This window comes from Rana temporaria, chromosome 8 (assembly GCF_905171775.1).
Source record: "Rana temporaria chromosome 8, aRanTem1.1, whole genome shotgun sequence".
Taxonomy (NCBI): Eukaryota; Metazoa; Chordata; class Amphibia; order Anura; family Ranidae; genus Rana; species Rana temporaria.
Genome location: NC_053496.1, coordinates 140662206 through 140685186, shown reverse-complemented (window position 1 = coordinate 140685186; position 22981 = coordinate 140662206). Strand labels below are relative to the sequence as shown.

At 44.0% G+C, this 22981-nt stretch overlaps 1 protein-coding gene and 1 pseudogene across 1 annotated transcript in view; both read right to left on the bottom strand.

Moving 5' to 3' along the window:
- LOC120909121 (bone morphogenetic protein 2-B-like) overlaps positions 1 to 22981 on the bottom strand; it is a 67035-nt gene that overhangs the window by 13372 nt on the left and 30682 nt on the right. Inside the window, exon 3 of the mRNA XM_040320782.1 lies at positions 11374 to 11490. Within this exon, the coding sequence (XP_040176716.1) occupies positions 11374 to 11490 (117 nt within the window). The remainder of the gene's footprint in view (positions 1 to 11373; positions 11491 to 22981) is intronic.
- On the bottom strand, positions 14019 to 14113 carry LOC120912532 (annotated as a pseudogene).

Here is a 22981-nt window from a genome sequence, read left to right as displayed (position 1 = left end):
CGTCCGGCGTAGCGTATCTATGATACGCTACGCCGCCGTAACTTACATTTTTTTTTTGGTATCCTGAAAGAATTTCCGCCGTAAGTTACGGCGGCGTAGCGTAACTTAGGCAGCGCCAAATGTATGTGATGGGGGCGTGTTTTATGTAAATACGTCTTGACCCGATGTAAATTACGTTTTTTTTCAACTGCGCATGCGCCATCCTTGGGGGTATCCCAGTGCACATGCTCGAAATTAAACCGGAACAAGCCAATGCTTACAACGGTGACGTCATTCTACGCAAAGCCCTATTCGCAAACGACTTACGCAAATGACGTAACATTTTCAAAATTCGACGCGGGAACGACGGCCATACTTAACATAGGATACGCCTCATATAGCAGGGGTAACTATACGCCGGAAAAATCCGAACACAAACGACGTAAAAAAATGCGCCGGCCGGACGTACGTTCGTGGATCGCCGTATCTAGCTAATTTGCATACTCAACGCGGAATTTGACGGAAACGCCACCTAACGGCCAGCATAAATATGCACCTATGATCCGACGGCGTACTAAGACGTACGCCAGTCGGATCGCTCCCTCATTCAGTCGTATCTTGTTTTGTGTATACGAAACAAAGATACGACGCGGGAACTTTGAAATTACGCGGCGTATCAATAGATACGCCGGCGTAATTCGTTTGTGGATCTGGCCCTTAGTGTATATGTGCACGCATGGCTATGGAGATATGTGTAGATATACATATATCCACATGTGTATTTTTTCTTCATTAATATACAGTGGTTCTTAAACTTTAAAAGAAATTCTAAATCTAGATTTTAAAATTAATGTTATTAATTTATTCCAATGTATGGCCTTATTAGGCTACTATACTAGTATTATATCTATATTTATTATTATTATTACTATTTTTGCTTAGGTCCAGTAGACTAGCAAAAATAGGGCCATTCTCTGAATATACTCAGATTTTTACTATTTCATTCAATAAAACGCATCAGCCATATCGCCGGTCTGATACAATCTGATCCGTGCTGTCGTTGTGTTCGTTTGGCGATGCTGTGTACCAGTTGCATTGGTTGTTAAGCGCTGTTTTACAACTCATTTTGTGAGTATGACCATTGTTTTAATTCATACATTAAAATCCTTTTTAAACTGTAATACACTAGGTCGGTGCGCCCTCCTTTTTTCTTTTCTTATTATGTAATTGGACATAAGTTTTAGTGTCTGCCAACTGTCTCAATATTTCACTTCCATATGCTGTTGTTTCCATGATCACTATCGATCCACCCTTGTGGGTTATTAAAAGTGGGAGAAACCACCTAAAAGGTTAAAGACAGGATTGCCAGACACAAGTATTCTATTAGAGATACAATTAGATAAATTACCCTTAGCCAGACATTTTATAGAGAAAGGACACACTGTTTCTCAATTAAGGTTTATGGTCATAGATCAGGGGTGCCCAACCGCTGGCCCGCGGGTGCCCCCTGATGTGACCCTCCATGTCTTGCTCTGAGATGGCGGGTCGGCAAGCCCAGATCCCATGTTCCAGACCTGCCATCTCCGAGCATCAGCGCAAAGAACGGATCGGCCGCTATAGGAAGCAGAGCCGATGCTTCCTGTATAGCGCCGGCTCCTTCACAGGCGGAGTAATACCAAATGTACTCTGCCTGTGACAGGAAGCATAGGCTCTCTACTGCAGCCACATGCTTCTGTCACACTAATGCACGGGAAGTGAACCTGTGATCTAGGACAGCAGCCAGCAGTGCCAGTACCAGCTAGCAGTATCAGTACCAGCCACCAGTACCAGCCACCAGTACCAGTACCAGTACCAGCCATCATTATCTAGCGCTTAGGCGCAGTTCATGAACTGTATTTGGCGCTTTACAAATATTAAAATCAAATCAAATCAGTCACCAGTACCAGGTACTGCCAGCAATACCAGTACCTGACAGCAGTACCAGCCAGCAGTACCCGTACCAGTACTCACCAGCAGTACCAGCCAGCAGTACCTGCCAGTAGTACCGACCAGCAGTACCAGTACCCACCAGCAGTACCAGCCAGCAGTACCAGTACCAGCCAGCAGTATCAGTCACCAGTACCAGTAACTGCCAGCAGTACCAGTACCCAACAGCAGTACCAGCCAGCAGTACCAGTACCAGCCAGCAGTACTAGTACCAACCAGCAGTACCAGCCAGCGGTACCTGGCAGCAGTACCGGCAGGCAGTACCCAACAGCAGTACCAGCCAACAGTACCAGCCATGGAGGACAGCCAGAAGCAGCCACCAGCCATATCCGCCTGAGGGACAGCAGCAACCAGCTGCAGGAATCCTAAGGACGAAGTGAAAATCAAGGTCATGTGAGGTGCAGATAAACCGCTGTAGCATCAGTGTGAAAGCAGCCTTAGGCCCCTTTCACATGATCGGTCCGATCGGGTCTGTCTGTCTGTTTTTCAGGTGAACCCAATCGGGTTCTCCATTCACCTCTATAGAGTGGCAGATGTAAACAGACTCGTGTCCATTTAAACCCGCCTATCTGCGATCCAATCTGCTTAAAAAAACAAAAGGGGACCTGTCTGGGCGGATCGGAGGGCCCTTAGGGTAGAGCGGGCTGCGTCTGTGTCTGCTCTACATATGCAGAGTGGACACATACCTGCCATCCGCCCACTCCGCTCATTGTGGCTTGTGACCAGTTACCAAGTCCCTAAAGTGGCCCTTGCTCCTCAAAAGGTTGGGCACCCCTATCATAGATGGTATATCTAAGAAAAGACGTGGAGGGAACAGAGAATTAAGCCTTATAAAGTGGGAGGTTCAATGGATACACTGTTTAAATACATTATTGCCCAATGGATTGAATTCTGATTTTGATTTATATTTATTCCTTTGATTCATTTATTTTTATTTTATTTTAAAAACATTTTTGTTTTTTTGGTTTTATAAAAATAGTGATGATATTCTTCTTTTTTTATATATAGCTGGTTATATATATATATATATATATATATATATATATATAGTGGCAGTGGGACCCTGTGCGGCCTTAAGGCCCCTTTCACACTGAGGAGTTTTTCAGGCGGTATAGCGCTAAACATATTGCCTAAATACCGCCTGAAAAAAATCTCCTGCAAGCAGCATCTTTGGAGCGGTGAGAGGAGCGATGTGTATACCGCTCCTTCCCATTTAAAACAATGGGAACCCGCGTATTAACCCTTTTTCGGGCAGCTAGCGGGGGTTAATACTGCACCGCTAGCAGCCGAATCCCGCGGCAATTCCGACGGTATAGGGCCGCTATTTTTAGCGGCGATATAGCACCACCACACCTCTGCTGCCCCGTGTGAAAGACAGATTTTGAAAAGAAAGGCACACTGATTGCACAGCTGTGTGTTGGGCTATTTAGTTCTGACCTGACTATGGCTCGGGGCCCCACCCAACAGACAGGAAGTCTGTGCTCGGGAGTCAGGTGGACTCCCATCCCTCTGAGAGGAGTCAGAGGCTGCATGGGTGCAGCCAGAACATGTATGGCAGATGTCATTGATGATTGAGCAGCAAGGCGCTGATCAGGAGTAAGCTAGGAAAGAGCTTAAAGGGGTTGTAAAGGAATTTTTTTTTTCATAATAAGCATCCTTTACCTGCAGACATTCCTCTTTTCACTTCCTCATTGTTCGTTTTTGCTCAGAAGTTGCTCTATTTCTTCTCTGTTCTGTTCACTTCCTGCTTGTCTGATTTTACTGACCACCGTGAAGGGAGGCTTTACTGCGGTGGTCAGTAACGTGCTCGCCCCCTCCTGGGAACTACATCTGTGCGGCAGGACGCTCTCTACGTGTTAGAGACTTCAAGGAGGTGTGAATTTCTGGGCGTGCCGCAGTTCATACTGGGAAATGTAGTTCTTACATGAACGAACGATGCAAACCAGGAAGTGAATGAGAGAACAGAAACTAGAATACCGGAGGTGATATAGATGAAGGAATTTAATAGGTATTTACTCGTTTTTTAACAGAATCATTACCCTATTCTGTCTGTCTACCTTGCAGACATTAATTTTAGGCAAAAAAATTTTTCCCATTACAACTCCTTTAACTCTAGGAAACTCTGTTTGTTCTGAGGAGCAGACCTAAGGCCTAGGCTAAAGGCCTGAAACAGCCAGATGGCAAGAATGAAAGCCAGGAGGCTAAAGTGTTGAGTATGCAAGATACAGTAATGGTGGAACCCCCATGTGAGGGCTACTGATGTATTTGTAAACTTTTTGTGCTTTTAAATAAAAGTGGGCTACCAGGCCCTTAAAAATTTAGTTCTTGACTGGCGTACTCACTAAAAAACACACCTACCACTGGAGTCTGATCACCCCAATCTTACAATATATATATATATATATATATATATATATATATATATATATATATATATATATATATATATATATATATATGTAAAGACCACCATTATTGTATGTGTCTTGTTATAAAGAAGGGCGCTATCTGTACAGCCCAAAACCGTCATGCATTTGACACTGAATGGAACTTGAATTGATGTCTTTGATGTCTATGGTGTGGCGACATTGGAACCCCATTGTTATTTGATCATTATTTAAATTATCTTGTCCCCAGTTTGAAATTGAACATTGTGTACAGTAGGGAGAATATTTCCTTCCTGGATACAATGTTGAAGATTAACCAAACTAAAATTGATAGTGACTTGTATGTTAAACACACAGACCATAATCAACTACTTCATTATAAGAGCTTTCATCCCCAGGGGGTATTCAATTCTATCCCAAGGAGTCAATTGACCAGAGTCAAAAGAATAGTCAGTGATCCACAGAGTCAAGAAGATAGATTAAATGAAATGGAAACTAAACTGATTAGAAAGAATTATCAAATAGCATTGGTTAAGAGGAAACGTGTCAATTTACTCAGTAACAGGACATCAACTAGACATGTAAAAAGATTACCTTTTGCATCACAATTCCATCCATTGTCTTATCGTATTTTTAATATTGTTAAAAAAACATTGGGGACTATTGAGAGAGAGAGCTATCCTAGTATTGATGAATTTTCTATTCCACCTTTGCCTTCATATAGGAAAGGTAGAACGTTGAGAGATTGTTTGGTCAGATCAGATCAATATTCCCCTTCCAATCCCAATTTTAACGTTTTTGGGACCACGTAATACAGGGTCATATCCCTGTTTGTCATGTATACAGTGTAATTCTATGATCAGAGGGAAAACTATATCACATCCCCAGAAAGGTTTTGATATCCCAATTAAAGTGTACTATACTTGCCAATCTTCTTGTAATCTATGCTATAACGTGCCCTTGTGGGTTACTTTATATTGGGGAAACAACACAAACGGTTAAAGACTGGATAGCTAGGCATAAGTAATTAGGAACAAACTAAACACAATTACCATTAGCCAAACATTTTGTGGATAAAGGTCATTCGATTTCCCAAATAAAATACATGGTATTGGAAGGGATTAACAAGAATAGGAGGGAAGGTGATCAAGAATTAACTCTTAGAAAAAGTGAGGTGTACTAGATTATTTTCTCAATACTATTACCCCAAAAGGATTAAATACTGATTTGTACTTGTATTTATTTATTTGATTGAGATAATTTAACTGTGTAATTTTATTCGGTCATGTTTGGATGATTATGTGGCGATAGACCATATGTATGTATTTATTTTGACAGACTGACAAAGTGAAGGTTCCCTATTGAAGTGTGAGGAGAACACCTGTCTTAGTTAACCATTTCTATGGTAGAGGAGAAAAAGAATCAATGGAATGCAATTGTACTGATTATTCTTTAACTACAGGATTTATTCCATATGTGACTTTTTGAAAGTGTTTAAATTCTCATGAACTCATTTGAAATGTTAGATGTGTTTTTGATCTGACGAAGGGCGTAAGCTTGTGAACCCAAAACAATAATCTTGAACATCTGATTATGTAATTTCTTGAATTATTGATTAATAAATAGCTTAACTGCAGCAATCCTATGGAATATATATATATATATATATATATATATATATATATATACACACTCTGCATTTAGACTATATATACAGTACATTCGGTGCTGTACAGTATATAATACACTTTAGACAAGTGTATATATATATATATATATATATATATATATATATATATATATATATATATATATATATATACTCTAGTATAAGTCGACCCGAGTATAAGCCGAGGCACCTAATTTTACCACAAAAAAATGGGAAAACATATTGACTTGATTGATTGATTGATTGATTTTAATATTTCTTTACAGCGCCACATACACCCTGAAGGGTGTGTCTAAACTTGAGTATAAGACAAGGGTGAGAATGCAGCAGCCACTGTAAGAGGAAAAGAGGGTCAACGACCCATTTGCACGCCTCACTATGCCCATTGCAACCTCACTGTGCCAACCTCACTGTGTCTATTGTAACCTCACTGTGCCAATTGTCACTGTGCCCATCCTCACTGTGCCAATCCTCACTGTGCCAATCCTCACTGTGCCCATTGTCACTGTGCTCGTCGTCACTGTGCCCATTGTCACTGTGCCCGTCATCACTGTGCCTGTCATCACTGTGCCTGTCATCACTGTGCCCATTGTCACTGTGCCCGTCATCACTGTACCTGAAATTGAGAGGCTGTGGGCGTCCATTCAATGTTTAAAACTTGCGTTCTCCTCCTGGTCCCTTCCGTGATAGGCAGCTGACACAGTTCCGCCTATCACGGACGTTCTCTCATCCTCGGACTCAGTTTCCCAGCAGAAACCGTGATTGACTGAACACAGTGTCTGCTGGGATGGGTGAGGATGAGAGAACGTTTGTGATTGGCGTTTCTCAGCAAACAGAGCCTATCACGGAAGGGACAAGAGGAGACCACAAGTTTTAAACGATGGATGCCCGCAAGCCTCTCAATAGTTCCAGGTACACTGACTCGAGTATAAACCGAGGAGGACATTTTCAGCCGGAAAAAAAGGGCTGAAAATCTTGGCTTATACTCGAGTATATACGATATATATAAATATATATATATATATATATATATATATATATATATATTACACAGTATAGTGTGTGTGTGTATATATACATATACTCTGCATTAAGTGTAGACTATATATACAGTGCATTCGGCGGTGTACAGTATATATATATATATATATATATATATATATATATAATCCACTTCAGGTGGTGTACACAGCATATAATACAGTGCAGCCGGTGTACAGTACATAATACAGTTCAGGCGGTGTACACAGTTTATATAAAACGGGCCACTAAAAGAGGGCAAGCAGCCTCTGTGTCTACAGTGAAAAGAGGTGGTGGCGGACATGGTGCATCCTCTGCAGGCGGGTCACGCTTGTCCTTTTTTTTTTTTTTTTGCTGCTGGCCATGTTATTGAGACACAACATGCAGAAGAGTGGAGTGGAGTGGATAACTAAGCCATCTTCATCTTCCTCATCCTCTGTCACCCAGGCGTATACTAGTTTGCCTTCCAATACAGCTGCCAAAGCGGCCTATTTCACTGGCTCCTTGTCCACAGTTACTCCTTCTGTAGCCCCACCATCATGCACGGAGGAGTCACCAGAATTATTCGACCATAGTGTCGATTACATGCTGATGGAGGATAAGCAGCAATTTGAAGGCTCCGATGTTGAAGGCTCCGAGGTTGAGGAAGGGAGTAACATGAGCCTAGAGAGGGGGTGCCACAGAAGGACAAGAAACTAGCAGTCATGTTCCCCAGGCTGCAGCATAGTGCCAAGTTTGCTCCAGTGACCAAGAGGGAGGGGATGATGAGGTCACTGACTGAACTTGGGTGCCTGAGAAAAGAGGAAAGAGGAAAGTGAGGAGGAGGAGGCACAACTCCAACGAGGCAGGATGTCCTCCCCCAGGGGCCGGCTTAAGGGCAGCCACCCTATTGCATCACACCACAGAGCTCCACAGGTTCAGGGCACTGCTGACTTCCCGCCGACTTCAAAAAATCATTGGTGTGGGCTTTTTTCGACACGTGCAGTAGATCGCACTATTGCTGTTTACAATCTATGTCTGAAGCGGATCAAGCGTAGCCAGAACAGCACCCACTTGGGCACCACATGCTTGACAAGACATATGATGACCTTCCATGCAGTCCATTGGCAACAGCAACTGAAAGATCCACATAATAAAAAAAGACAGACTTCTCCTTTCTTCTCATCTGTTATCTCAACCTCTACTATACATCCAGTCCTCTCAAAAACCTGAACCGAGAGGAATGAAGATATAGCAATAGGTGCCACAAGAATTTGCAGCCAATCTGCTAGCATTAAACCACCTGTTGATATCAGCAGGCAAATTTTACTACCCCAGTTGCTGGACCGTAAAAAAAAAAAATACTGTCCCAGCCATCCACATGCTCAGTGTCTAAATGCTAGCTTAGGCAAATTGCTAGCACTGCAACTGCCACCTTTTCAGCTGGTAGACTCTGCCTCCTTTTGTGAATTTGTGGAATGTGCTGTACCACATTGGCAGGTTCCAATTTTTTTTTTCATGTAAGGCCATTCCAGCTCTCTACCATAATGTGGAAGGCAATGTTTTGGTCTTGTTGGACAGGGTGGTCAGGAGTAAGGTTCATACAACCGTTGGACTCATGGTCCAGCAGACATGGTCAGGCACGTTACCTTTCCTTCACAGCACACTGGGCAACTCTGCTGGCAGATGGGAAGGATGCAGGACAGGTTTCAGTCAGGCTAAAAGATGCCATGCGGTGCTTCAGTTTGTCTGCCTAAGGGACAGGAGCCACACTGAAGCAGAGGTTCTGTCAGCTCTGCAGGGGCAGGCTCAGAGGTGGTTGACACCATGATAGCTTGAGCCAGGAATGGTTGTATGCGACAATGGCACCAACCTTCTCTCCGTCCTCCGATAGGGACACTTAACCCATATTCCATGCTTGGCACACGTCCTGAATTTGGTGGTGCAGCGTTTCTTGACCAGGTACCCAGGCTTACAGGAACTTCTGAGGCAGGCCAGAAAAGTCTGTGGCCATTTTCGGCGGTCATACAATGCCAGTGCTAGGCTAGCTGACATTCAACGGGAATTCAACCTGCCCACCAACCGCCTCATTTTTGATATGCCCACTAGGTGGAACTCAACAATGGCAATGCTGCAGCGGCTGTACACACAGCAGAGGGCCATAAATAAGTACCTGTGTGAGTATGGCACCAGGACAGGCTCAGCGGAGCTTGGCTTTTCGCCATGCCAATGGCTACTGATTAAGAATGCATGCACTGTCCTGTCAGAATCAGCCACAAGGATGGTTGAGCAGTGACAATGCATATTTCAGTGACACTGTCCCTCTAGTCTTCCTGCTGGAGCACAGGCTTCATGGGATCATGGACTGGGCATTTGAGGCAGAACAGCGGGAAGAAGATTACTTCCTTTCCTCTCAAGACCACCTTTATGCAGATAGCAAACCTGCCACCAAACACACAGGAAGAAGAGGAGGTGGAGGAGAATTGTGTCATCATGGATGTGGAGGATAACATGCAGCAGTCTTCAAGGGATGCTTTTCAGTCCCCAGACACCCAAAGAGTTGTATGTGGCTGGGAGGAGGTAGTGCCTGACAATATCATCCTCATTGACCCAGAGAACTCAGAATCTCATGCCTCTGCAAACTTATGCTGCATGGGCTCCGTGATTCTGCAAAGCCTGTGAAAGGACCCTAGGATTCGTTGTATCAAGGAGAGGGGTCATTACTGGCTGGCAACCCTTCTTGATCCACGTTACAAGGCTAAAGTTGCAGAACTCATCCTGCCTTTGCAGAGGGAGCAGGGGATGAAACATCTTCAAGAGGCCTTCAAGAAAAGTTTGTGGAACACCTTTCTAGGCCCTGGGAGGTTACCATTTCCTGGTGCTGGACAATGTGTTTCTGAGGCTTTGATTGGTCAGAAGAAGAGCGGTGAAGAAGGTGGCCGGCTGACCGATGCCTTTAAAAAATTTTCAGTCCTCAGCGCCAAGGTCTGATCAGTTCAAGCAACCATCGCCAGCATCTGCATTATTTGGTGCAGGAATATCTAGGGGCAGGAGCAGACTTGGAGACCTTTCTAATACAGCATCCACTGGGTTACTGGGTCTTGAGGACGCACCACTGGCCAGAACTTGCTCAATATGTAATCGAGCTACTGGCCTGTCCTGCATCCAGTGTGCTTTTTGAACAGACATTCAGTGCTGCTGGAGGGTTTGTAATGGATCAAAGAGTGTGCCTGTCCACAGACTCCGTTGATAGGCTCACATTTATAAAAATTAATCAGTCCTGAATAAGCATCTATCAGGCCCCTTTTGCTGATGTAACTGACTGAATTTGCTAGGTATCTGGGATCCCTTGAAGACTGCCTATGCTACCTATCCTATTCCTCCTGAATCTTGATGATGCTAGCTTTCAACAATATTTTTGGTTTAAGGCACCACCAGCACCCAATGCCCAATTTTTCTTCCCCTGTTTAACAGGGGCATGTAATTTAAATTTTTAAAAATAATTGTTTAAAACGGTGTAGGGCCTCCCCCAAAAGCCATACCAGGCCCTTTGGGTCTGGCATAGATTTTAAGGGGAACCCCACAGCAAAAAAAATGGTGTGGGGTCCCCCCCAAAATCCACACTGGACCCTTATCCAAGCAAGCAGCCTGGCAGGCCAGGATGGGGGGGGGGGCGAGCGAACACCCCCCCTCCTGAACCATAGCAGGCCGCTTTCTCTCAACATGGGGAGGGTGCTTTGGGGTCCCCAGATCCCACCCCTCCTATCTGAATGGGTATGGGGTACATTGTGACAGCTGTTAAATAGGCAAGGGCGGGGCCACCCGGTGACATAATTAAGCGACCCCGCCCCTTCTGATGGCATGTTACTAGTTACGTCAGCTAATTATTAAAGATAATTCAATTTCAGCATTGTGTACTGGTGTGCCTAAAAAGTCCAGGTTTGATGCTCTATTATTAATTCCCAATTAATTAGGATGTGGCACATGTGCTAACTTTGTTGCCACATTATCACTCTGGGGTGGTGCAAGGTATATTTCAATTTATTTCATTAAGTTTTTTTATCAGTTCCTTTGCTGGTCTTTCTAGACCCTTAGCTCAGAATTTTTAAGTAATTTGGATTTGTTCTCTTTTTTGAAACCCCATAACGCTTTGATGGTATGCTCATGGCTGCATTGAAATTTAAAAAGTCACCCAAAACCATTTTTTAAAAGTGACCCAAGACCAATAATACAAGTGCCAGTACAAGCATAAAAAACATTTCTAATGTTGTGCATATCGTTTATTGAAGGTTTGTCCTTGGTAACTATTTAGCAGTTTGCAATACATTGATATTAATAATGGATATTACTTACTGTTTGAGTGACATTAAACACCTCCCAGCCTTGTGTATGCAGGGGAAGAAGTCGAGACAAGATTAGATTTCCTTTCCAGGGTCCTGATGAACTGTTTAACAGCTCATATACATCCACCTAGAACATATGAAATTAGCATGAAATGGCTGCAAAGGTTAAACAATACAGTAAAATCGATAAGGAAAAGTGGTTAGTAGTTTTGCCACTAGATGGCTAGAAAGATGCATTGAAAATGTTGATTTACAAAGAGAGGGGTGTTTGCAGTTAAAGGGTCACTAAAGGAATTTTTTTTTAGCTAAATAGCTTCCTTTACCTTTACCTTTACCTGGTTTCATGTCCTCATTGTTCATTTTTGCTTTGATGTTGCTGTAATTCCTCTCTGTTCTGGACACTTCCTGGTTGTCTGTTTCCTGATCACCACAGTACTGGGAGATTTCTTACTGTGGTGACTAATCAAGGAGGTGTGATTACTGTGTGTCAGCACCAATCCAGTTTCGTTTTACAATCCATCACTGCCCTCTATTGGCTCTCTGGCTCTGTACATCAGAGAACCAGGAAACAACAGCAAAAACGAAACTAAACTGCAGGCACATTATATGATTGGTTTTTATCTATTTTTTATCATTTTTAAAAGGAATCAGTTAACTATTATGTCTCTATACCCTGTAAATTTCAGCTAAATTTTTTTTTTCCTTTAGTGACCCTTTAAGACAATTTCGAAAGAGAGGGGTGTTTCCAGTTAAGAAAATGTAACATGCCAGAAGGAAAAGGGCTAACTGAATGTAGTTTATGATAGGACAGGATGTTGATATTAATATGGGAAAATTTGAAAAAACTGCGCTAAAAGGTTCTAAAAGGAAAAAAAAATAAAACTATAAAACTAAGTTGCAGTTTGTTCAGTTGGGAGCTGCGATTAACATGTAAACAATTGGTACAAAAAAACATATGAAAAGAAAAAAATAAATCGCGCTTCCCCCTAACCATGTGATGTAAATATTAATTAAAGAAAATTCAATCACCAAAATTATAATATCAAAAACAGGCTAGTAATGAACTAATATGTGACTAATAGCATATGATAATAAAAGACTAATATGTCCAATATTATAAAGCATAAGTTACCATATTGCAAGCAATCTCATGCCAATTAATAAAATTAAATTAAATTAATAACCAATAAATAAATGAAAATGAAAAAAAATAAAAAATAAAAAATAAAGTCCATAGGTGCTTGAATAATAAACAATAAATGCTGAACACCAGTGCTCAGCCCAAAAGCTGATGAATTAACGTGTCCAAAAATTGTGATAAATCCTCCACCAATCAGTAGAAATTACTCCTTACCGACTTGCCATGATTTCTTATGACAGGGGATCACTGAAAGCATGTAATCAAAGTTCTCACTCCAACCACGCAGCTCAGACAAATCCAATCTTTAAGCAATGAATCTCATCCAATAATGGTCATAGGTCATCAGCACATGCACCCGACATACAAGAGATAATGGTAGCTCCACATAGCGCATTAAATGTATGAAATGTTTATTAAAAAAAATCATGTTACACTTACAATTTTTTTTTTTCTGTTGAAAAGCCTGTGGCGTGCAAAACACAACCCAAAAACTTCAGCCGGTGCAGGAAAAAATGTGCACACACATAAAGAGTGAAACACAGAAAACTGCAACGGGTGCATCGTCAAGTGGTCCTCCGAAAAGGACCCAGCTCTGATCCCCAGGGGCGTTAGGCTCCTGGCAGGGAATAGAGTAACTGTGATCCATGCAGCCGAAGCCACATGGACCCATCTTGGCCCAAGCAGCCGAAGCCACAAGGACCCAACATCCTCGGAGGGCCTGCCGAAACAGAACCCTCCTCGGTGAGGCTCCCCCGAAGGGAGACCCCATAAGAGCCGGCGAACTAAGCCAGAAGGCCATGTCCACCGACTCCCAAGACTTTCAGAGCAGGCCCAAGGACCAGCACCCTACTCGCCACACATAAAGTGCACGCACCAAACAAAAAAAGACAAAAACATGACAAACAGGGGGTAAAATAAAAAAGAAAGTGGGGGAAAAGGAAGGTGGGAAGGTGAGTGGAAAGTGGCCACCATGCAATACGATGGCCGGCCCTCCGGCCAGGAACAAAAATTCCTCTGGTCCTAGCCAAAAGGCTCGGCCCTAGAGGCAGGTGTCAAAAAGGTGTATGTGGAGATCAGTGACCTAAGGTGCCACACGATGAGTGCCCCTCAACACTCGTGCAATGTATGGCACCCCTGGACAGCCACTCCAGGGGCACTATCTCCACAGGCTTTTCAATGGTCCCTAGCCCCCAGTCCGGACCAGCAGCACCCTTCCCAGCCAGGAAGGTAGGAGAAGAGGTCGGGGAGAGCCCACCTAAGCAGGCTACTACCCACAACCCCTAACTCTCCCACCTAATCACATTCGGGAAATACTACCCGCCCCTCCCGGTAAAAGGAGGAGCAAGGGTTCTCTCCCGAACAACTGACTGGGGCAGGTACCACCGGATCCAGGCCAAAGGCCAGGGACCCGGCCTCTTGGCTTCGACCTCATGCCTCTCTGTCCCGATCAGAAGGCTTTCACCTCCACGCCAACAGGCTTAGAGTCCGCCGACTGCCATCCCGTTCCCCCTCTCACAGGGTACTGGGTACAGTCAGCATAGCACCACCTATTGGCAACTGATAAGAACAGATACTACACTTGATCTTAGCCAAAAGGCCGAGAAGCTTACAATGTAGCAGAAAGAAATAGGCCTTGAATGTGGTGTGCCAGCCGTTACACAGAATACAGACACCCGTCCTACTGGGGGATCATGTGGAGCTTGAGGTGACGTCAGTGCGCCGCTCCGCCCTACGTCCGTTTCGTAGAAGTGTGTTTAAGTGCCGGTTCACACAGGGGCAACACAACTTCCAGCGCAACTTTGCGAAACGACTTCAGCATGATTTCTCCGTGACTTGCAGAGACTTACAATGCGACTTCAAGTCGCATCTGGGACAGGCGACTTTGCCAGTGGCCAATCAAACAATAATCAGCTCTGTGGGAGGGAGGGGTTTGCCTGAGAAAACTATTTTCTCTTCCTGTAAAGTTGCTTCAGTTAAGACACTGATCTAACTTTGGAGGCAACGTCCATTGAAATCAATGGGTACAAGTTGCCTAGAAGTTGCCTTGAAGTAGTAAAGGGACCTTTTCTGAGGTCGGAGCGACTTAAAGGGTCACTAAAGGAAAACATTTTTTTAGCTGAAATGACTGTTTACAGGGTATATAGACATAATAGTTAACTGATTCCTTTTAAAAACGATTAAAAATTTATAAAAATCAATCATATAATGTACCTCCTAGTTTCAGTTTCGTTTTTGCATCTAGCTTAGTTTTTGCATGTTATTTGATGCCTCTGTGCTGGACAGACCCATAGAGCAGTATTGGTTTGGAAAACAAAACTAGAATCTCACAGTACTGTGGTGATCAGGAAACCAGGACAACCAGGAAGTGTCCAGAACAGAGCAGAATTACAGCAACATCAGAGCAAAAACGAACAATGAGGACATGAAACCAGGACTGCAGTAAGGTAAAGGAAGCTATTTAGCTAAAAAAAAAATCCTTTAGTGACCCTTTAAGTAGTGTACATTAAGACGGCTCTCATTCACTTCAATGGAATTTCTCATGTCGAGCTACTTGGGACGACACAAGTCAGATCCCAAGTCGCTGTAGTGTGAACCGGCACTTAGAGAGTTCTTATCAATGTAGATTGTAAACATTCTTATTTTTTTTATCCATTTTTAAGACGTAACAAAACAGCATGATATTTTCACTACAGATGACAATATGACAAAAGCTGTTCTGGAATTCCATACTTGACAGTAAATTTCCTTGCAAATAAGAACATGGATATCATAAAATGTTATTATAAGATCAATGTCTTCTCAAACTTGTACATTTTACTGCCGATTAAAACATGCCACATTGGACACTTGCAATTTAAACTGAAGACGGTGCAAGCATTCCACAAGTGAAAATTTACTTGAATGCAGTTTGGCTGCTCTAACTCATGGAGGTTGATTTACTAAAGACAAATAGGCTGTTTGCCTTGCAAGGGAAGTTGCATTGTGCATGGGAATTGTATCCAGAGGTTAGTAACGGTGGCTCAATTTCACTTTGCAAAGACTGAACATACAAATAGTAGCGCTAAGTGATAATAATGAAAAAAATCAAGTGAATGATATATAAACAAAAAGGAAGGGACAAATATAATAAAAAGTCTGAATAAATTATTGTGAAAAAAACTTGATTGATGTAGGAGCTGGGTGAATGTTCCCAGATCAACGGTGATACACTCTTGAACTTGATGCACACTAGTGATATACCCGCGGCCCACCACCAATAAAGCAGAGGCTTACCAGATGTGTTGAACCCTGGTGAGCCTACGCCCAGAGGGTCAACAAAGCTGAATATAAACAAAGGCTGTGACAATGCAGGATCCGATCTTCATATGGCAACACCACCAACCAAGAGGAAGATGTCCAAAACTTAAAGATGATAACTCCCGAACGGTCAAACCAAAACACTGATGTATAAAGGAAAAGCGAAACAGAAGAAGCACATAGCGTAATAACGTAGGCACTGAGCTTTTAATAAAGGTTGGAAACACTAACATAAAAGTGAAGAAAAAAGGCATATCGATCAATATGTACGTGGCAGCAGTGGAGTCACCTGGAATAATCTGGTAAGCCTCTGCTTTATTGGTGGCGGGTATATCACTAGTGTGCATCAAATTCAAGAGTGTATCACCGTTGATCTGGGAACATTCACCCAGCTTATACATCAATCAAGTTTTTTTCACCATAATTTATTCTGACTTTTTATTATATTTGTCCCTTCCTTTTTGTTTATATATCATTCACTTGATTTTTTCCATTATCACTTAGCGCTACTATTTGTATGTTCTGTTTGTTGTTTGCCATTGTTCACATTTTGTTTTGTAGCTGCTCACTTATTTGATAGCGTGGATTTATTTTGTTTTTGCACTTTGCAAAGATTGTCCAATTACGTGAAAGGATAATTTAAAAAAAAATAAAAAAAATTGTACAAGATGGAAGTCAGCAGAGCTTCACCTGATTCATTAACCACCTCACACTCGCGATATAGCCGGAAGACAGCTACAGCGCAGGCCTTAATTGTCGGGAGGGCGCCAGCTGGGGAGGCGTACCACAGTGGGGAGATAGACCTCCTATTACAATTTGGATTAGCAGCAAGGATGGGAAGTGTTATCATAATGGGGAATTTTAATTATCAAGACATAGACTGGGCGGAGGGAACCACGCAGTTAATGTTCAGCATCCTGTAAGAGAGGGAATTACAGAATTTGTCAGTTGTAATGTTGCAGACTCCCAAGCTGACAGGCAGGAAGAGAGGGGAGAAGGGGAAAAGAGGAGAGCAGCGGGCTGACAGAGGCACATAACCTGACCACGGTAATCATGGATCAGCAGCCATGATTACAGTGGTCAGCATACTAAGGGGGACCCAGGAACAGGCAGAATCAACCAGGTATTTTAGAACATAGAGAGGGACAAATAACATAGCACAAGCACTATGCTGTGTCATGCTTTAACCACTTGTCCTACGGAAAATCGACCCCCTTCCTAACCATGGCATTTTTTGCGATATCGCACTGTGATTATTTAACTGACAATTGTGCAGTGGTGCAACGCTGTACCCAAATAAAATATCATTTGTTTCCCACAAATAAAGCTTTCTTTTATGGAGTTATGGAATTTTTTTATTTTTTTATTTTTTTAATAGTAATGGCAGTGATCAGAAACTGCGATGCTACAGGCAAATGCACTGTCACTGTATTAATGACACTGGCTGGGAAGGGGTTAACACCAGGGGCAAGCAAAGGGTTAACTGTGTGCCTAGCCAGCATTTTTGCAGTGTGGGAAGTGCTTTTATTAGGGGGATGCAATGATCCATATTCCTAATTTGCAGGAACACAGGATTAATGCCTTCCCCGCTGGCAGAACAGCAATCTGCCTTGTTTACAGATAACCATTCTGCCTCTGTGCTGAATGATCAACGGTTGCCAGCAGATCAGCTCCCACTGTGTATAATCACGCTGGGAGTGGGGCGCTGGTGGCGCGCATGCGCACCTCAGACCCGGAAGTGAAGGATCATGTTCTAGGTATACTTGCCGCCGTATATGTAAGTTATACGGTCGGCAAGCAGTTAAAGGATCAGGATCATTTTATTAAATTTTTTTAGGGTTACAACCACTTTAACTTCCATTGTAAAGTGAACAGTCTTTTTGCCTTTAGTAAATTAAACCCCCTCCCCCCCCCCACTGTTCAAAAAACACAGTAATTAGTTGTAAGCTACAAAGTACACAGAAGACATCTGAATGTTTATACTTTTTTTCAGAACAGTAGTCTGTAACAGCTAACGCAGCAATACCAAATTAGTTTTAAAGGTTAATATGCAAGTTATTGTCATAAAAAGTGTTTGGGGACCTGGGTCCTGCCCCAGGGGACATGTATCAATGCAAAAAAATGCATTTTTTTTCGGGAGCAATGATTTTAATCGTGCTTAAAGTGAAACAATAAAAAAAGTGAAATATTCACATAGGGTGGGGGGCCGGTATCTGAGGGTCCCCTTTGTTAAAGGGGGCTTCCAGATTCCGATAAGCCCCCCGTCTGCAAGCCCCCACATCCACCGGTAAAGGGTTGTGGGGATGAGGCCCTTGTCCCCATCAACATGGGGACATCCTCCCCATGTTGAGGGCATGTGGCCTGGTACGGTTCAGGAGGGGGGGCGCTCTCTCGGTCATACTATAGACACCCCCAGGTACGAAATTTAAGGCCCCTTTCACACGGGGCAATGGAAGTGCGGTGGCATTATAGCGCCGCTATACCGTCGTATTTACCACAATATTCGGCCGCTAGCAGTGCGGTTTTAACCCCCGCTAGCGGGCGAAAAAGGGTTAATACCGCAGTTTCCCATTGATTTCAGTGGGGAGGAGCGGTTTAGGAGCGGTAAACACCCCGCTCCTATACCGCTCCAAAGATGCTGCTTGCAGGAGATTTTTTTCCTCCTGCCAGCGAATCGCCTCAGTGTGAAAGCTGGGGCAGGATTATTTCAGGCGTTATGTATGCGCTATTTTTAGCGCTAAAACGCCTGAAATACGCCTCAGTGTGAAAGGGGCCTAAAGGAATATTACTTTTATTGTTTCACTTTAAGTATTATTAAAATCACTGCTCGCGAAAAAATTGGCCGTTTTTAAAACTTTTTTTTTGCATTGATACATGTCCCCTGGGGCAGGACCCAGGTCCCAAACACTTTTTATGAAAATAACTTGCATAATAATCTTTGAAATGAGCACTTTTGATTTTTCACGTTCGTGTCCCATAGACTTTAACAGTGTTTGTGTGTTCGAACACATTTTTTGTCTGTTCGCATGTTCTGCTGCAAACTGAACCGTGGGTGTTCGGCACATCCATAATCTTAAGTTTAAAAAGAGATATAGATATGAAGTAGGCATAATAAATAATATTTATGATAATTAATAAGGTCTGGTTTACATCCCAGTCACACAGGAATGTGGTCAGCATTCTTCTGGGAATCCTGCGTGATTTGATGTGCTGAGATTTTCAGCTCATTTCTTTTGCACCAAAAGTAGTGCATACAATACTCTTCAAAAATGCACTGCACCAGATCGCATGGTACTGTTGTACCTTGCAATCCAGGGCGGGCAAATGTCCTGCTTTTGTGATCTGCATTTGGGTTGTCATTAGGAATTGTGTTTTGAACACAGTGTGGGAAACGTGCATGGAACGCGTGTTTCCCGCACTGCATTCTTGTGTGATCAATCCCTAAAGTATGAATAATTTTTGGGGATTTTCCTTCAATCCCTGTCTGAGAGACATGATGGGAGGTGAATGAAAATTGCCCCAAAGTGAGAGAAAACATTAACTTTGTGTTACTGCTACCACAATAAATGTTCTAGCAGGGTTATTTTTCCTCTTTTCCTGTTCTAATACAAACATATGGCGCAGACCAGATCCTAGAGTCCCAGTCCTTGTTTAAAATATACAATTGGATAATGGCTTAATTCCAATATGAAGTATACCTTCATTGGATTTGTTTATCATTTTTTTCTTGGCCAAGCTTTTTAACCAGTTCCCGACCCCCGCATGTACATATACGTCCACAATATGGCACGTACAGGCACATGGGCGTACATGTACGTCCCCGCCTTACCTGGGTTCGGGGGTCCGATCGGGACCCCCTCCGGTACATGCGAGGGCCGGGAACGGTGTACGGGAGGTCCGGGAGGAGGGGGCGGCTATTGGTTTCCAGCCGTCCCCTCTCGATCTCCCTCCGCGAATCAGCTTCCACCTGAGCCCTCCCTGCCTGTGTAACTGTAAACACAGGCAGGGAGGAAGTGACGTTTTCTCCCCTCTGGCGGTCTTTTCGTCCGGTTCCAGAGGAGAGAAGACGTCAGTACTGTGAGTTGCACCAACAGCACACTGACACAGCACACATAGGTACATAACCCCCCCCCGATCACCCCCCCCCCAGCACCCCCAGATCACCCCCTGTCACAGTGTCACTGATTGCAGTGATCATTTATTTTCTGATCACTGCTTTTAGTGTCAGTGTGACAGAAAAAAGTGTCAGGGCAGTTAGGTTTAGGCCCCTTTAGGTCCAGGGTAGCCCCCTACCCCCCCCCCCAATAAAGGTTTAACCCCTGATTGCCCCTAAAGTTAACCCTTTCACCCCTATTGCCAGTGTCACTAAGCGATCGGTTTCTGATCGCTGTATTAGTGTCACTGTTGCCGCTAGGCAGTTAGTTTTTTTTTAGGTTCGCCGCCAGGTTTATATAGCGTTAGGTACCCCCATAAATAAAGGTTTTAACCCCTGATTGCCCCTAGAGTTAACCCTTTCACCCCTATTGCCAGTGTCACTAAGCGATCGGTTTCTGATCGCTGTATTAGTGTCACTGTTGCCGCTAGGCAGTTCGTTTTTTTTGAGGTTCGCCGCCAGGTTTATATAGCGTTAGGTACCCCCAAAAAAAAAGGTTTTAACCCCTGATTGCCCCTAGAGTTAACCCTTTCACCCCTATTGCCAGTGTCACTAAGCGATCGGTTTCTGATCGCTGTATTAGTGTCACTGTTGCCGCTAGGTAGTTAGTTTTTTTTGAGGTTCGCCGCCAGGTTTATAAGTGTCACTGGTGACGTGGTTAGCCAGTTAGTTATTTAGTTATTTTAGGTTCGCCACCAGGTTTTTAGAAAGCGTCAGGTACCCCCATATATTACCGAATAAAGGTTTTAACCCCCTGATTGCCCCCTAGTTAACCCTTTCACCAGTGATCACCGTATAAGTGTTACGGTTGACGCTGGTTGGTTAGTTTGCTGTTTATAGCATCAGAGCACCCGCCGTATATAACCCAATAGGTTTAACCCCCTGATCACCCGGCGGGTGATATAAATTTAATTTTAGCGCCAGTCAGGGTCTGCGTCGCCCCAGGCAGCGTTAGGTTAGAGCCAGTACCGCTTACACCCACTCGCTAAGCATACACCCCCCTTAGTGGTATAGGATCTGAACGGATCGATACCTGATCTGATCAGATCTATACTAGCGTACCCAGCAGTTTAGGGTACCCAAAAACGCATTGTTAGCGGAATCAGCCCAGATACCCGCTAGCACCTGCGTTTTCCCCCTCTGCCCAGCCCAACCCACCCAAGTGCAGTATCGATCGATCACTGTCACTTACAAAACACAAGACACATAACTGCAGCGTTCGCAGAGACAGGCCTGATCCCTGCGATCGCTTACAGTTTTTTTTGAAGCGTTTTCTACGTTTGCTTTTCTACAGATCAGGTGCTTTTTTTACCTGTGAATCCTTACCATTGTACCACTAAATGGCAAACCGAAGGTACAATGATAAGCAGGCCTTGGAGTTCATGTGCATGTCAGATAGTGAAGAGGAGGAGGTCACGCATCTGACAGATTCTGGCTCAGAATACGAACCCGTTTACGACAGCGGCTCCATGTCAGATAGCTCACACGACGAAGTTGAGGTCCCTGCTAAGGCCAGGCGTACCCGATCCCGTTCTGATGTTGTTGAGCAGCAAGAACCGCAGGACCCTCGTATGGAGCAGAGATCCAGTACTAGCGCCGCTATTCCTTCTGGTGAATTGGCAAGCACCAGCGGCCTAGTACACCCTGGTCGTTTATCCAGCACTGCAGTAACACTTGGTGACGTGGCGAGTCCCATAAGTGCAGTTGAAGCTGGCGATGTGGCAAGCACAAGTAGTGTCCCGCTGCCACCAAGAAGAAGACAGAGACAGGCCCGTCGTGCCCATAGTGCCCTTCCTGTAGAATTTGCCTATCCTGATTGGGTCCCCACCACTTCTACAGCACCTGTACTTCCCCCATTCACTGGCCAACCCGGTATTCAGGTGGATACAGCGAACTTTACGTCACTTGATTTTTATTCGCTGTATTTCACGGAAGATCTCTATAGATCTATTGTGGACCAGACTAATTTATATGCTGGTACTTACATCGCTGCTAACCCCCAGTCTCGCCTTGCCAAACAATGGAAACCTCTCGAGGTTTCCGAATTTAAGACCTTTCTGGGCCTTACCCTCAACATGGGCATACACAAATTTCCGTCATTGCGGATGTATTGGTCCACACATCCCATTGACCATATGTACATTTTCTCTGCTCACATGGCCAGGAAACGATACGAGGCGATCCTGCGGTTCCTGCATTTCAGTGACAATACACTTTGTCGTCCACGTGGAGACCCTGAATTTGACCGGCTCTACAAAATTCGGCCCCTCGTAAACCATTTCAACGAACGTTTTGCAGCCTTGTTTAATCCCCAGCAGGTTGTATGCGTTGATGAGTCCCTGATTAAATTTGCTGGCCGCTTGTCTTTCAAACAGTACCTTCCCAGCAAGCGTTCCAGATACGGGGTCAAGCTCTATAAGCTCTGTGACAGGGCCACAGGCTACACATGGAGCTTTAGGGTTTACGAGGGAAAAGATAGTCAGGTAGAGCCGGAAGGATGCCCAGATTACATGGGGAGCGCTGGCAAGATTGTTTGGGACTTGGTGTCACCCTTATTCGGAAAGGGGTACCATTTGTATGTGGACAATTTTTACAGCAGCGTGCCACTTTTTAGCCACTTATTTGATCAACAGATTGGAGCATGTGGCACCGTGCGACCTAATCGCCGGGGCTTCCCCCAGCGGCTTGTAGATGCCCGTGTTAGGCCGGGGGCGAGAGCCTGCTGCAGATGTAAAAATTTGCTCGCTGTGAAGTGGCGGGACAATAGGAATGTTTTCGTTCTTACCACCCTTCACGCAGACACGACAGTCCAAATTCGTACGGCGACTGGTGTTGTGGAGAAACCCCTCTGTGTCCACGAATATAACCAAAACATGGGAGGGGTGGACCTCAACGACCAGTTAATGGCGCCGTATCATATTGCCCGTAAGACGAGACGCTGGTACAAAAAAGTGTCTCTACATTTATTTCAATTGGCTCTACTGAATGCTCATGTCGTATACAGAGCTTCAGGACGGAATGAATCCT